The 16,783-nt window shown below is 36.5% G+C and overlaps 1 protein-coding gene across 1 annotated transcript; it reads right to left on the bottom strand.

Annotated features, from left to right (window-relative positions):
• Nucleotides 1-3,536: 3,536 nt before the first annotated feature.
• On the bottom strand, nt 3,537-4,718 carry LOC110099833 (uncharacterized mitochondrial protein AtMg00810-like). Its single transcript, XM_020827123.2, has one exon. It carries the CDS (start codon nt 4,716-4,718, stop codon nt 3,537-3,539), a length of 1,182 nt encoding a protein of 393 aa, XP_020682782.2.
• Nucleotides 4,719-16,783: the final 12,065 nt, after the last annotated feature.

The following is a 16,783-nucleotide window of genomic DNA, read 5'->3' as shown; positions in this document are numbered from 1 at the left end:
TGCTGAAGATTGGATAATGAGGGTAGAAAAGATCTTTGACAGCATGCAGTGTCCGGGAAATCGAAAGTTACCTTTAGCTGTGTTTCTGTTTGAGGGAGAAGCAGAGAGATGGTGGATTGGACAGCAGAGAGAGAAATTCCAGGGAAAGACAAATGCTGAGATCACCTGAGATGAGTTCACTACAATGTTTAGGATGTGGTTTGTACCTCCGTCAGCTCAACGATAAATGCAGGAAGCTTTTATGAGATTGGAATAAGGACGCAGGACAGTGATGCAGTACGAGGCCGAGTTTACTGCACTTGCGAGGTATGCTTCTCATTTGATCCCTACTGTTGAAGAAAAATGTTATAGTTGCACGGATTGAATAGAGAGCTGAGACATCCACTAGTACCCTTCCGGATCCATGAATTTTCTGAGTTGGTGGAGCGGGCCAGACTGATAGAGATTGATTTGGCAACGCCATTATCGAGATATGACGACACCAGGAGGAGGAGAGATGAACCAGACGAGAGGAATCAGGTAGAGAAAGGGATAGAGAGAAGAGAAGCAAGTATGGTGATTTAAGGGGATCTGCATCGGGATCTGCATCAGTAATATCTTCTGGTTCCAGCGAGTGCATTCATTGTGGACAACGACATGCAGGTCGGTGTTACTTATTGACGGGGCAGTGCTTTCATTGTGGACAGCAAGGGCATAGAGTAGCAAATTGCCCTCAGAAAGGATTGGACGGGAGGACTGATTCAGGTACAGGACAACAGAGGACCATTGGCTCGAGAGCTTACAGTGAGAGATCAGGGAACCGGATGACTGATAGAGTCGTCAGAGATAGTCAGAGGGAGACTGTTGTGCCACGACCTCCTCCACTTCCTCCAGTGGTGCCACGTATCTACAATTTACAGCATCATGAAGATCAACAACGACCAAAAAGTTCTGCTGGTAAGACGATTTGACTAATTGATTGATTGACATATGACCACGCATAGTGACATGTGATTGACTGGATTGTGTGATTTGTATGATTTTCGCTGAGTTTTGATTTTGATTTCGATTTGGACGGATTTGTTTTGTCTCGTTTTGCTCCGGACCCTTAGGGAAATGTCGGGACGACATTTTTCTAAGGTGGGGAGATTGTGAGAGCTCGTTCCTTTATTTTTCTCTTTTCTAGATCTGATTTTTTTCCTCCCAGGATCGTCCAGGCTGATTTGGGATCGTCCTGGGACGATCAGTGCATGGCAAAATCCCGAAAGCAAAGGTTTTTGGCAAATTAATTATCGGCCTGAAATATCGTCCTGGACGATTGGATTTTGTTCACATCGTCCTGAACGTTGTGGCGATCGGCCGGGCCGATCAGACTGATGTTATAAGGAAATCAGTTCGATTTGAGGAGAGAGAAAAACTTTTTATAAAATCAAAATATATGAGGAGAGAGAAAGAGAAGGAAAGCAAAGGAAAAGCCAGATTTCGGAGGTCGCGGAGCGCTTTTCGTCCGTCGCCGCTGTTGAGCAATTTGTTTATCTCGTGGTAAGGACTCCAAATCCTATTTCAGTTTTCGAAGATGTTGAGTTTTGATCGTTTTGGGCACAGATTTGTGTTTTCGTTATCGGAAAACGCGCCGCATTTTTTATTGATGAAACTTTCACCGCATAACTTTTGATATGTTATTGATATGATTATTCTACATGTTTTGAGTATTTTCTGTAACGATTCTACCGGTTATTTTGGGTTCTACGCGATTTTGATCAAATAGATAATTATCATGATGTTGATTGATGTTGTTTCAGTAGAATAAAAGTCTTATAATATTGTTGTGAACGTTCTATGGTAATTTGGTGAAATTGTGATTTTTGGAATTTTGTGTAAATTCCGTATACTACCGTTATGCCGCTGGATTTTCGTACGATTTCCGATTTTCCGAAATTGATGATTTGAATTGATATGCATACGAATGTGACTATCTGATTATTGATACTGAAAGACAAGTGGAGCCTGGTTGAGCCGTTGGTTGGAGATTGACTTGACCTGTACAGAATGGTTGGCCGACGGGCTTTCCTTTAAACTATTGGTCATTGATATAACGATTGGGAGTCATAAGGAGATTGATATGTCGACGGGCACAGAGTGACAACTCTTATTGAACCAACGTATGGATTTCTACAACAGCACTATGGATATCTACAACAGCACTATGGATTATTAATAGCCAATGATTGTACTTGTCCAGTAAGATTATTGTATTGAAATGCATGTGTACGGCATTGACTCGTGTTGGTTTTATTTCTTTATAGATTTGGATTTATTGCTTTATTGATTTGGATTTACTAACGGATTTACGGACTTACTGTTATCGTACGATTTCATTGATATTGATTGATATTATCGCTATCACTATATGGATATGGATACTATAATTGATTCATTGATACTATTGTTTCTACATTGTATTGAACTGCTGCATTGGATTCATTGCTAGTATAGACTAGGCTTTATTGTATTGATTTGATGATTTCATACCGATTGACCAGATAGTATTGTTTTGATTGATACGATTGATTTGACTGATCGATTGATTTCCTACTGTTTATTGATTCTTTTATCGCTGCATTGACTACTAATTTGATTTTCGTATCTGCATAGATTCATTGATCATGTGCAATAGACTGTTATGGATTTGATTGACTGACATGCATATTGTTTCTAGTACCGTGCTTTGATTTCAGTTATAGGTATTAGGTGACCTGCTGGGCTTTTTGAAGCTCATTATATGTGGTTAATATTTTCAGGTCAGGGCAAGGGAGTAGGAGATTGAGGTTGATCAGGAATCTCCAAGTTTTTGTTCTTTTGGTTATAGTGATTCTTTTGTACTCAGGACATGATAGATTTCAGTTCATAATATAGCTCCTGAGTATTGTATATGATCTTTTGAGATATGAATCGACTTGTACATTGATGTTATAAATGTTATAGATTTTTTGCTAGACTGTTTGTTTGAAGTTATAGATAGCTCTGGTAAATGGTTTTAATGAATTGATTGAGATTCTTTCCAAGTTAGATCTTGGGGCGTCACAGAAGAGGAGTCTTTTCCTTCTCTTCTTACTTCTATTCTTGCTTCCTTGCTTAATTTTGGTGTCGGTCGGCTGCCGGGTGAAAGACCGGTGGTGGTCGAGGAGGAGTCTCTTCATTCTCTTATTACTTGGAGACCCTTTTTATAGTTTTTTGAGAGTACCATGACCAGTAAATAGTGTAGAAGTTCAGCTCCAGTGACATTAACCTGCAATCAGAGTTAATGAAAAACAGAAATCATACAGATAACAAAATGCAGAGAACTTCCGAACAGATCACTGTTCATCTTCATAATCGCTAATGCAGGGAAGACATTTACAATGGCTATATATAAAAGCCAGACCGTTAGCAATTAACAGTTTAGATGAAAGTGCAGAAAATAGACGATGGAGATAAAATCGGTACAGCCGAATATCAAAGGGGTAGAGCAGAGTAGTGGATAAGCACGCCATCTTATTATAGGTAGTTGCTCATTATCAAGACTCCTTATCAGCTCCCCTCAAGCTAACAGTAGCAGTTTGTAGTGTTAGCTTGTTACAAAGGTAAAGATGTCGTTGAGCACTTAAAGCCTTTGTGAAGAGATCAGCAGGCTGTTCTGTAGAACAGATATGTTGAACTTCAAGATGACGATTCCGAATGCAATCCCGGATGAAATGAAAATCAATCTCTATATTTTTTGTGCGTGCATGAAACACTGGATTATTTGCCAATGCTAAAGCAGATATGTTATCACAATATAGAATGGTAGGCTCGACAGATTGCACTTGAAATTTAGAGAGTAACCTTCTTAGCCGGATCAAATCACAAGCTGCAGTGGAAAGCGCTCTATACTCAGCTTCCGTAGAAGAACGAGCGACGAAAGTTTGTTTCTTAACTATCCAAGAAATTAAAGTCGTGCCAAGAAAGGCACAATATCCAGTAACCGACCGACGAGTGATAGGATCCGTGGCCCAATCAGAATCAGCAAAACCTTGAAGTTCAAGATTGGAAGGAGTAATAGGTAGCCCAAGTGAGAGAGTTCCTTTAACATACCGAAGAACCCGTTTTAAAAGCTTGTAATGTAACTGAAGTGGCGTGTGCATATGTTGGCACAAAAAATTTACGGCATAAGAAAGATCAGGACGGGTAATGGTCAAGTACTGTAAGGCACCCGTAAGCTGCCGGTAATGCTCAAGATTGTCATATGGAATTTCTGATGTAGAGTGAGTCACAAACTTGGTAGGCAGTGGTGTAAGTAAAGGCTTACAGTTTTCCATTGCAGCTCGGCGGAGAAGAGTGGCAGCATACATGGATTGATCCAAGTGTAGTCCATTAGGAGTATAAGTAACAGTTAACCCCAGAAAATGGTGTAGACGCCCCAGATTTTGAATTGAGAATTGATTTTGTAAAGCTGCCAATAATTTATCAATTGCATTCGGTGAATTACCGGTTATCAAAATATCATCCACATATATGAGTATATAAATTTGATCAGAATTATGCTGAAACATCAACAGTGAAGGATCGGCAGAACTGGTATGAAAACCATATTGATGCAAATAGGAAGAGAATGTAGATAACCATTGTCTCGGCGCTTGTTTAAGTCCATAAATAGCCTTCTTCAAAAGACAAATGTGATTTGGAAATTGAGAATCAGTAAAGCCAGCCGGCTGCTTCATATAAACAGTCTCCTAAAGGGGTCCATGTAAGAACGCATTGGAGACATCTAGCTGTAATATAGCCCATTTATTTGTGACAGCAACAGTTAGAAAAATGCGAATGGTAGAAAATTTGGCTACAGGACTGAATGTTTCATGATAGTCCAAACCATGCTCTTGTTTAAAGCCTTGAGCAACTAGTCTAGCTTTATAGCGTGCAAGAGTACCATCCGAGTTATATTTGGTTTTGTAAATCCACTTACAACCTAGAATATTTGTAGTTGAATGTGGTGGAACAAGTATCCAGGTTCCTTGTTTTTGAAGAGCATCTAATACCTGGCTCATGGCATCTCGCCAAACCGCATGCTTAAACGCTTCAGTAAAACTGGTCGGATTGGTGGGTATAATAGTGTGATTGAGATCAAGTATTTGCTTAGGCTTAAGATGTCCAGTTTGTGCTTTTGTTACCATGGTATGCCTTGAAGGAGGCCGAATAGACTGAGAAGTGTTGATAGTTGGGGGGTTGGAGGAAGATGTAGACGGACAACTAGGAATTTGCTGCGAGATTGAATTTGAAGTTTCAAGAGAAGATGTGTTAGATGGCAGAAGTTGTGAGAATGATGTGGCTTGACGTGGAGAGATAGTAGAGACAGGTATTAGTGTAGCCGGATTAAATGTAGAGCAGACAGAAGGCGTTGAAGAAGAGATAGTTGTAGAATTTGATTGAAAGGGAAAAATAGTCTCATGAAAATGAACATGACGAGAGGTGTAGACACGAGATGTGTGAAGATCTAAACATTTATATCCTTTGGAAGGCGAAGCATAACCAAGAAATATACATGTGTTTTGATTAAAAAATATATATATATAGTTTTGAAAATATATTAGTTTTCTTTGGGAAGATTAAATTTTAAATTTTAAAATTGAACGCGTCATTATGAACAATATATCACCTCGAAAGACGATCATATCGTTCCCTAATGGGTTCAAATTTCACATGGAGAGGAGCGAGGAGCTAATTTATGTATGAGTTTGGTGGGAAACCATGGATAACAGAGGCACCCAAAAACCCGAAGCAAATTATAGTTGGGAGGAGTTTTGTAAAGAAGCTCATAAGGTGAAAGGTTTTGAGTATTCAGAGACGAGATACGATTAATAAGATAAGTGGCAGTTAGAAGAGCATCAAGCCAGAACTTGTGAGGTAGAGAAGCAGTTAATAGAAGAGCACGAACCGTGGCAAGAAGATGTCGATGCTTTTGCTCGGCAACCCCATTTTGTTGGGGAGTATAAGGACATGAAATTTGATAAATTATACCAGATTTAGTGAGATGATTTTTAAAAATAATGTTGACATATTCTCCACCACCATCGGTTCTTAAAATCTTAATGGGATGTTGAAATTGTTTTTCCACAAGAGCTTGAAATTGTAAAAAAATTGTATACACCTCAGATTTATGACATAACGGATAGATCCACGTATAGCGACTATAATCATCAATGAACACAACATAATAAAGATAAGCTTGCATTGATGGAGTGGGGGAAGAACCCCAAACATCACTATGAACAAGTTCTAGACATTTAGTAGTAGTCGACTGAGATAGAGAGAAGGGAAGCCTAGTACATTTTGCTTGAGAACAAGCATTACAATGCAAATTGACAAAACTAGGACTAAATAATAGTAAAGACGATAAACCTTGCTGAATAGAAGATGACGGATGACCGAGCCGTTGATGCCAAATAAAAGATGGTGCGGTGGAAGAAGCCAAAGCAGTAATGGAAGAAGCCGAAGACTGTGGAAGCTTAATTGGGTAAAGACCATGTTGAGTGGGTCCGTGGAGAAGAGTCTTGTTGGTCCGGGAGTCCTTGATAGCAAAACCATGGGCATCAAGAAGCACAAAACAAGAGTTGTCATTTGTAAGCTTATGAACAGATAACAAATTATGAAACAAATGGGGAAAATGAAGGACATGAGGTAGGTGAAGCTTACGGTAGGGAGTGGGAAGCAAGCCTTGGCCAGTGTTGGCAATTGGTAATTGCTGACCATTGCCAACTTGTACTTGAGACGAGCCGGTATAATGCTGGATGTTGTTGAGATGAGCCGGAGTTGAAGTTAAATGCTCAGTTGCACCAGAATCTAGGTACCAGTCAACTGCAGGAGCTGAATCGGTAGTAATATATGCTTGCGGTAAAGTAGTATAGGAAGTATCATGCCTATACCAGCAGTGGATTGCAGAATGTCTGGGTTTTCCACATATTTTACAATCAATGACGGTTCTATTACGACGGCCACCACGAGTAGATGGATAACCACGGCCATTGGGAATACGAGCAGAGCCACGTCCGGCAGGGGAACGTCCAGACGAAGAACGACCGCGATAGTTTGAGGAAGAGGAACCACGAGTCCTGGAGGATCCTCGAGTAGAAGTAAGGGCAAAGGTAGAATCACCAGTGGAACTCTGCAGATTGTCACGATGAGCTTCAGCAGTGAGATGTAGTTCATCACTGCATAACAGAGCATAGAAGTCATCTAAAGAAATTGGTTGAAGATGATTGTGAATAATGGCCTTAAAAGAGTTATATGTATATGGTAATCCATTAATGGTATAAAGGATAATATCCTCAACATCAATGGATGAACCGGCTGCCGCAATTGCATCAACTTTGGACTTGATATCCGAGAGATATGCAAACATAGTTTTGTCACCAAGCTGTAACTGATGTAATTCATTTTTGAGTTGCAGAAGCCGTGAATGATTTGTTGATTGAAGTCTGAGTTCCAGTGTTTGCCAAATCTCATGAGTGGTGGCCAGATTTAGAATATACGGAAGCAATGAGGAAGAAATCGTCGAGTAAATGGCAGAGGCAAGGTGCTGATCAATAAGCATCCAAAGTTGAAATGACTGATTGATTTTAGTCGTTCCATCAGCAGCGAGAATTTCTTTTGGAGGTTGAAGAGAAGCTCCAGTGAGATAACCTTCAAAATTGTTAGCCGCAAAGAGCTTTAAGAGCTGCGACTTCCATAGCAGATGGTTGTCCGTGGTTAACTGAACGGTGACCATGGTTTTAACATTCGCCATGAAGAATTTAAGCTGTGGAGGTATAATGAGAGTTGTAGAGACAATAGCATTGTCGGGAAGAAGAGTGGCCGGAGAAGAAGTAGATGAACCAGACGTAGCCATGGAGAGAAGAGGAAAAAAAAAAAACCTAGAGCTCTGATACCATGTAGAAGTTCAACTCCAGTGACATTAACCTGCAATCAGAGTTAATGAAAAATAGAAATCATACATATGACAAAATGCAGAGAACTTCCGAACAGATCATTGTTCATCTTCATAATCTCCGATGCAGGGAAGACATTTACAAGGGCTGTATATAAAAGCCATACCATTATGAAAGTGCAGAAAATAGACGATGGAGATAAAACCGGTACAGCCGAATATCAGAGGAGTGGAGCAGAGTAGTGAAGAAGCACGCCGTCTTATTATAGGTAGTTGCTCATTATCAAGACTCCTTATCAAATAGGAGAAAGATCATGGGCAAATTGGGAGTGGTTTGAATGTACGGCCGATGTTGAATCTCTTGATTGTGGATCGTTTATTATGTATTTGAAGGCTCTAATGATATCGGAATTCGATGATCTTGGGCTTGTTGGATTCGTCTTGTCGAGCTGCTCGATTCGACTATAAGCATGCGACATTTGAAATTTTTTTGGTAATCCAAATTATAGATTGAACCATCCAAATGTGCTTCGGGTTTTTGTTTTGGACTCATTTGGGCTTGGATTGAGTTGAATTTTGTGTCGTTGGGTTCGTATTTTCGAGACGTTCTGTTCGATTGTAAGTTTTATGAAATCGAAGTTCATATGGTCTAGTATTTAATTTTTGAAGCTTTCAACTTGATTTTTACCTCGAGATTCATGCCCATTGTTGCGTCCTGGAATATTCGCGGCGGTAGAGAAATATATAGTTTAACGTCTTAGCGTTGTACGAAGATCCAGCACACAATCAGATAAGTGAGAGGGTGTAGCGTTCATAAGAGACACCAAAGTTTTTACGTGGAAAACCCCTGAAAAAAGGGGGAAAAACCACGGGGCCTAGCCCGTGAAGAATGAGGGCTCTATTTATAGATTTTCTAGAGTGGCATGGTCCGTAAATAGGCATGAGATCAGGGGCGAATAGGGAGTGGTCCAATGGACGGCCGATATTGAATCCTACGATCGTTCACCGTTCGTTGGACATTTGGAGGCTTTAATGATGTCGGAATTTAGTGATCTTGGGCTCGTTGGATTCGTCTCGTCGAGCCGTTCGATTCGAGTATAAGCTCGTAAAAATTGGAGACCGTTTGGTAACTCAAATTGCGGTTTGAACCTTCCAACAGCGCTTTGAACTCTTGATTCGGACTTATTTGGGCTCGGATTGGGTCGATCTTGGTGTTTTTGGGTTCGTATTTCCGAGACGCTCAGTTTGACTGTAAGATCGTTGAAATCGGAGTTCGGATGCTCCCGGATTTAATTTTTGAAGTCTCCAACTAGTTTTTGCCTCGAGATTCGTGCCTGATCAAGCTAATTTTGTGATGATGTATCAAAAATAAAAATTTTTAAAGTAAAAATTTTCTTTATAAAGCAATAAGAAAGACATCCCAAGTAATCATAATTTTTATTTGGTTACACTCGCAGAGCTTTTTAAAAAAACTTAATAAATTTCATTTCTTCTACAACAGCTTTATAAATCAGTAAGAAAGTCATCCCAACCTAATGTTTCATTTGTTATAATTTTCTTATTATTTTCTAAAATAACTTTTTAATATAAAAATATCTTGAAAAATTTAGGATGGATGCAAAACTCATCCAGAATTATCAATTACTATGATGATGTAAGTATCAAAACTAAATATAATATTTCTCGTGATTATTTCAGACTGTCGAAACTATCGTAAACATGGATATTAATGTCTTTGTTCAATAAAAATTTGTAGATATTAAATTATCCGTTTGATGCTAGACAGCTAGCGCATTTAGCCACTAGTTTTAATTTTTAGTATAGCCGTCGGTTATTACTAGCGGCTTGGAAATGCCGGTGTTTCCTATGGTAGATATGCCACCGGTAATTAACAGATGGTCGCCGACGGTTTAACCACTGAAATTTACAAGTGAAAAAGGGCAGGCTTTATTATTTTTTTTTTTTATCTTTGATTTTTTTATTAATTAATACTTTTTTTTACATGTGACTTTTAATAATAATTTAAGAGACGTTACTCTCTACCAGTCAGCTTAATTCGGTTAGTCGGTTACATGTTACAATTAAGATTATACCACTAATCTTTTATTTAAAGGAAAGTCCATCGGTTCTCTCCTACATAAGGTATTATATTTTAAGAGTTAATCCATATTCATTATTGTGTTAACAATAAGCCTTCACTACTTATATGCAAATAATATATTTTCTATGCAATATAAATTAATATCATATATGACATTTGATAATAAAAAATAGAGATAAATCTATCAAATTTATCTACTATATATTTACTAAAAAAATCATAATTTCTAATTTAGACAGTAAAAAATCAATATGTTATAGTTAAAATGCTCATATTGAAAACATCTATCACATACCAAAAATTAAAAGATTTACCAATACAAAATTATCCCTATTTTTTCGATAACAAAAATACAAATTTAAATAAAAAAATATCAAAATATTTAAATTAGAAATAGGAAAATGTTTTCTTACAATGAGATGAGTAAATTTTCCAATATATTCGACGGATGAAAACAGCTTTATGGCTTCCAAATTCAAAACATTTTATTTTTGCTTTAAAAATTATCGAAAAATAATTTTTAAATAGCTTATTTTATTTAAAAATTTCAATTGAAATCGGTTTGTAAAATGGATACGTGACGGTCCTAAAATCTCCGCTTATATCGATATGTTCCAATTTTCATAAAAATTTTCACCAGTGCCAAAAAATTAGTGTAATTAAAATACTATAATATATATTTTATGGCGAAGACGGTTTGTGATTTAGACTTATAATGACTCCTAAAAATTTTTATTTAACTGCGATAAAATACTGATTATTACACGGTGATAACCAAATGGCAATGTTGTGATGGTGGTGATGGTATGAATGTATGATAATTATGGTCAAACAATGTTAGCCTAATTTTGGTGGCCATATTGTGATGCTCAGATGATGGCGATAAGGCAGTGAAATTAAGATAATAACGATCAGGTGGTGTTGATCCGATATAACAACAATTGGACTACAATGATCTAATGGAGCGATGCAATAGTACTGCTACAACTCAAAATTTTCTTCCAACCTCTAAGCCATCAGTAATCTAAAGTCTAAGTCTAAGCCAATTCATGTAGAGAATTTGGTTCTCTTTATAGTTTTTGAAAATGATATTTTGATAAATCTAGCCAAAAATCCAACATGTATATTGTAAGTTTATGTAGTGATTACCTTGAATATAGGCTATAATTTTGAAAGTTTGATTTCCATAATGATATCGAAATTAAGCATTCGTGGGCTCTTTGGATTATTCTCGTCGAGATAATAAATTTAACAATAACTATATAATATTTAGAGATCATTTAGCGCTCTAATTAAAATCTCAATATTAAGCATTTGATTTGAGCTCATTCGGCTCAAATCAAATCACTTTTGGCGCCTTAAAGTCTATCGCATCAAGGTATTTAGGCTTTGTTTGAGATAGTTTTCTTATTGCTTTTTAAAACAGTCTTTAGCATAAATTTTTTTTGAACTATAAACTTTTGTACTAGAAATCTGTTTTAGAAATAGTAAGAAAACGGTCCCAAACAAAGGCTTAATTTGATTATTGACTTGCTTAAATTGGAGTTCATATAATCATGAATTTATTCCAACCTGAAAATTACAATGAGATTTAGGTTTAACCCAACAAATTTTCTGATGATGTATCACTTTAAAATCGATTGTGAAAGAAAACTTCATATTGTTTGATTCTGATTCCAACCCTTCCCAATTGTGGCATCAAATTTGCATCACATTTATGACATCAAATTTGCATCGCCAAGTATGTTGCTCTATTCACTTAGACTTCTTTTTGGACAGTTTTCTTATTATTTTTAAAGCAATTTTTAGTAAAAACATTTTTGAGCTACACATTTTTATGCTAAAAATCTACTTTTAAAAACAATAAGGAAGAAGCCTTAATGGCAAAGTCCTACATGGATGCATGGTTGAATACCCATTGGGTATCCATGCTTTACTTAGACAGGCTTCGTCCACCCACACCCACCCATGGTGACTTTCGGGATGCCGTACCCACCTATACCCACCCACTTTCAATGCTTGTTGAACGTAGTCTATCACTAATTGATGGCATTGAGGCTTGTTGTTCTTTGCTCTGATTGTAAACTTTCAAGCTGCATATTAAAATTTACCATAGTCGCAGCTAGTGCGGTTAAGTGTTGCACACTACATAGTGAGGATTGAAGTAATATAAGATATACGGTGATTAACAATATAAATTGATTTATCCCTCGATGTTAAGTACACACCCATACCCACCCACAAGGCCATGGGCACTGGCGGAGCCATACAATTCTTAGGGGGGGCAATTGCCCCCCCTAAAAAAAAAAAAAAAATTTTATAAGAGTAAATAATTTTTTTTTATATATAGGAGAGTAAAAAACTCTTTTGCCCCTCATAAAAAATTATTTTTATCCCCCCCTAAAAATTTCTTTTGTCCTAACTTAGCCCTAAAATATTTATATATTTCTTCACATTTAGTTATAATATTCTCTTTCATGTTTTTCATGAGAGTTTAATTAAGCTTTTTTTCTTTATTTTTCTTGCTTAATTTAAAAAAAAAATGTAATATATAGCATATTGTTGCGTCCTGGAGTATTCGCGGCGGTAGAGAAATATCATATTTAACGTCTTAAAAGGCTTTATGACTTCCAAATTTGGATCAAGCCTCTATTTTGTCTTCTGCTCTTATTTCTCTTTTTATAATATTTTTCCTTTCATCTATTCGCCCGCTTCTCACTTTGAGCCTAAGGATTATAAATGATTTACGAGGAAGATGATGTTCGATGAGGGATAAGATTTTTAAATAAAATAAGATAATTATAATCAATTATATTTAATTTTAAATTTAGTATAAAATTTAATAGTAGTGTATTCATCCTTTAAAACTGCCGATAGAATATTGCTTTTTCATATTAGAATAGCTTGTTTTATTAACCAATGTTTCGAACTAAAATCGGTGTTTTTAAACAATGATGACGCTGACGGTCCTAAATCTCCACTTTACGCCAGATATATATTCCATATTTTCATAAAAAGTTATTCTACACAGTTCCAATATTGGATCTTATGAAAAAGAGTCATAGTGTAATTAAATTATATGAATATCTATTTTTGGGGGCGAAGGCACAGATTGTGATTTAGGACGTATAATGACCCAACAATTTTAATGTAATTGTGTAAAATTACTAACTATTACTAGTGATGAGTCAAGTGACAGTGGTTCGATGGTGGTGAGGGATAGCATTCATTAATGGTCATGGACAATGGTTAGCTGCTACTATTTGGTGGCCATATTGTGAATGCTCAGGCGATCCATCACGTGTCGAGTCAGCAGGTGAAAATTAAGACATAATGGAGGTCAGCAGGGGGCCCTGTTTTTTTATCGAGACAGCAATTGGATATATTGTACTATATATACATTATATATATTTTAGTATCTACATATATTTTTCTTCTATTACCTCTTATATCTAATATATATTTTTACATTTATAGTCTTATATATATATTATATTTATAGTTTGAAAAATATTTGGTGACCTGCCGCCTCCGGCTATTAGAATCTAAGCCAAAAATTCGCAACATGTATACTTGGTAAGTTATGCTAGTGATCTATCTTGAATTAAGGCTATAAGTTTGAACCGTTGAGTTTCCATAGATGAGAGTTGTGGAAATTCAGCATTCGTTGGGCGCTTTGGATTATTTTCGTCGAGATAAATCCAGAGAAATCTAACCATAACTATATTAATATTTAGGATCATTTTAGGCGGGCTCGCCGTTATAGTTAAACATCTCAATATTAATTGCATTTGATATTGAGCTAATATGATCGAGCTCAGACAGTTGGAAATTTATTTTTCAAATGCACTTTTGGCGGCCTAACGTCTACTCGCATCAGGTATTTAGGCCATAAACTTTGTTGATTGAGTACGTTTTTGTTTCATTATTGCTTTTTAAAATCATTCTTAGCATGTAAAGTTTTTTTGAACACTAGTAGGTAACTTCTGTTTGGAGAAATCTCCGTGTTTTAGCAATGAGTAAAGGGGCGTAAAAGACCAACGGTCCCAAACAAAAGCTTAATTCGATTATTGGACTTGCTTACTCTTGATAGTTGCATAAAATCATGAATTTATTCGCACCTGAAAATTACATGAGATTTAGGTGACCCAACAACGATACTTTTCTGATTTGCGATTTGAGTGACGTACAAGTGATGGTTGCAAAGGAAGAAAAACTTCATATTGTTTGATTCTGATTCGACCCTTTCCCATTGTGGCCAAATTTGCATCACATTTATGACATCGAATATTTGCATCGCCAAGTAATACTTTGTTTGGGTACTGATTGGCACGCTTAGGGCTTCATTTTGGACAGGTTTTTCTTAAACACACCGACATTTGAGTGGAAAGAAATTGTTTTTGCAACTATTTATCATGTCAAAGTTTTCTGTGTAATAAATCTACTTTAGAAAACAATAAGGAAGAAGCCTTAATAGTTCAAAGTCCTAGCATTGGGTATGGCTCGATCATCGGGACTACCTCATTGCTTTACAGCTTAGAAGCGGTGTCCTCGTCCACCCACACACATCCGCATGGTGACTTTGCGGGATGGCCATGTATCCCACATACCCACCCACTTTCATGCTTGTGTGAACGTAGTCTACCACTACTGTGGGCATTGGAGGAATCGAATCCTCAGCCGCGTTGGTCCCTGTTAGGTTCTCTGATTGGCTAATCTCCAAGCCTGCGATATTAAAAGTTTACCGTAGTCGCAGCTAGATGGTTAAGTTGTTGCGCAGCGCTACTGATAATTAGTACATTGAGGATTGAAGTGATCATATAGAAGGGGGGGCCGTAGTGATACCGATGATGTAAGAGAGTGTATCCTTTACTATAGATTTGTCGCATCGTGTAAGTAGCATCGCCGCGCACTCTTAACCAGCCCTACAAAGACGGTCATATCACGGGCGTACCTCATACCCCAATTATTATTGGATGTCAGGTCGTGCGGGTTGGGCACCGATGCAGGGGCGTCTGTCTTGTAGAAGAGTACTGCCTTCCAGGTCAACTTTTGTTTCAATACTGAGAGAAAATTTCTAATGCATGAAATGAGAAAGTTATAATGAATTAAGACATAATAACATTTAAGATAAATTTGTTCCAAGGCTACAAAACAGCTAGAGAAGCATGTGACATTTGCGGTAACATCGTGGTGATTCTCATTTGTTTTTATGTCACTGTTTTCTGTTTTTTTTTTTTTTTTAATTATTTTATTTTTTAACAGAATAAGCAAGTTGATTAAAGACAAATTAAGTGCATAAACCATAAATTGTAGCAATCTGTGCAGCTATAATTGAAATTAGCTTATACAATAATTTCACACTTATCACTCTAAATAGGCACCTTAAAATATTTCAATAATATATATTGCTAATTTATATATAATTCTAATACTTTGTTGATCTCATGACATAAAAAAATTAATTTGAGTGATAGTTTTTTATGAAGGAAAAGTATGGTAAAAAAAAATCTGATGGGATTTAAGAATGCTTTGAGGCATTTCTTACTTCTTATTTTTTCAAATTATAATTTAATTTCTCACTTCTACGCATCACACTCTTTTTTGTTGTTTTTTTTTGTTTTTTTTTTTTTTTTTAAAATATAAATAATATATAGAGGGCTAGTATAAATATATCAGTGTAGTGTATATATATTATAGGTATATTTTAGAAAGGGTCCGGGCCCTGCGGCGAGGCGGGCGCGCGGGGATGCCTTTCGCCGGGGTCTGGCCCCGCCGGCCGCCGCTGGGGGGGGCGGCGCCGCGCGGTGGGGGGGCTCCTTGGGGGTTGTGTCTTCCGGGTGTGCGGTGGAACGGGCTCGATTTTCTACAAGCAAGCTGTATAAAGTTGAGAGTTCTTAAGTTTTCTTTGGGTGACAGTCTTCACAACTGATTGTCTAAACATGACTGTTATAGTATTGGAATTTTTTTAACTGAAACGTTTTGTAATAGAGAAACATGTATTATAGAAGCAACAAAGAGAAGTTGTCCCAAAGCGAACCACATATTGGGAACAGCGTATTCTTTTGGTCATAAAGGTAATTTTGCCTAAGAAATTTTTTAAAGTCATATTTTGTTCTTAAGCCAGAGAACGTTATTTATTAGACAACTAGAGTGATTGTTAAGTACATAGAATATGCTCAAAGAGAATCTAAAATTTTAATGAGCAAAGGATGCAAGACAATAACAAAGATGAAGCCTAAAGATAAGATAATTACAAAGAATGAGGGAGGGAGAGCTTAATAACATGCATATTATCAGTTATGCATTCATTTATTTAATGTCATAATTCTTAAATATATTTATTTAAAATCAAAAAGAAAAAAAAAAAAAAGCAAAAAAAAAAAAAAAAAAAAAAGACAAAGAATAGAATAAAATAAGTATAGCTATTAATTTTAATAGTATAGCGGTTAATGTTTACATATTTAATAGGGCAATAAAGAAATTTATATAACCATTTCACATAAATTATAGTCAAAATATCTTTTTATTTTAAAGAGTTATTGGCACAATAAAGGAAGGCCAATTTAAATGGGCAAAGTTTAAAATTTTCAAATTCACGCCTAACAAAAGTAAAATAAAAGTTTTATTTAAGTTATAGAATGCAATAATCTAAATGTTATTTATAGAATTTCTTATCGCATATAATGTAGGCCCCACCAAACCAATCATATTTAGAGTCGAAACCAAATCCATCCATTTACGGCAAAAGCCAAAAAAAAAAA

This window comes from Dendrobium catenatum, unplaced genomic scaffold (genome assembly GCF_001605985.2).
Source record: "Dendrobium catenatum unplaced genomic scaffold, ASM160598v2 fragScaff_scaffold_1608, whole genome shotgun sequence".
Taxonomy (NCBI): Eukaryota; Viridiplantae; Streptophyta; class Magnoliopsida; order Asparagales; family Orchidaceae; genus Dendrobium; species Dendrobium catenatum.
This window is presented reverse-complemented; position numbering and strand designations above follow the sequence as displayed.

Excerpts from the sequence above, each read along its gene's own strand:
- LOC110099833 (XM_020827123.2), bottom strand. The coding sequence starts at position 4,718 with ATGAAGCAGCCGGCTGGCTTTACTGATTCTCAATTTCCAAATCACATT.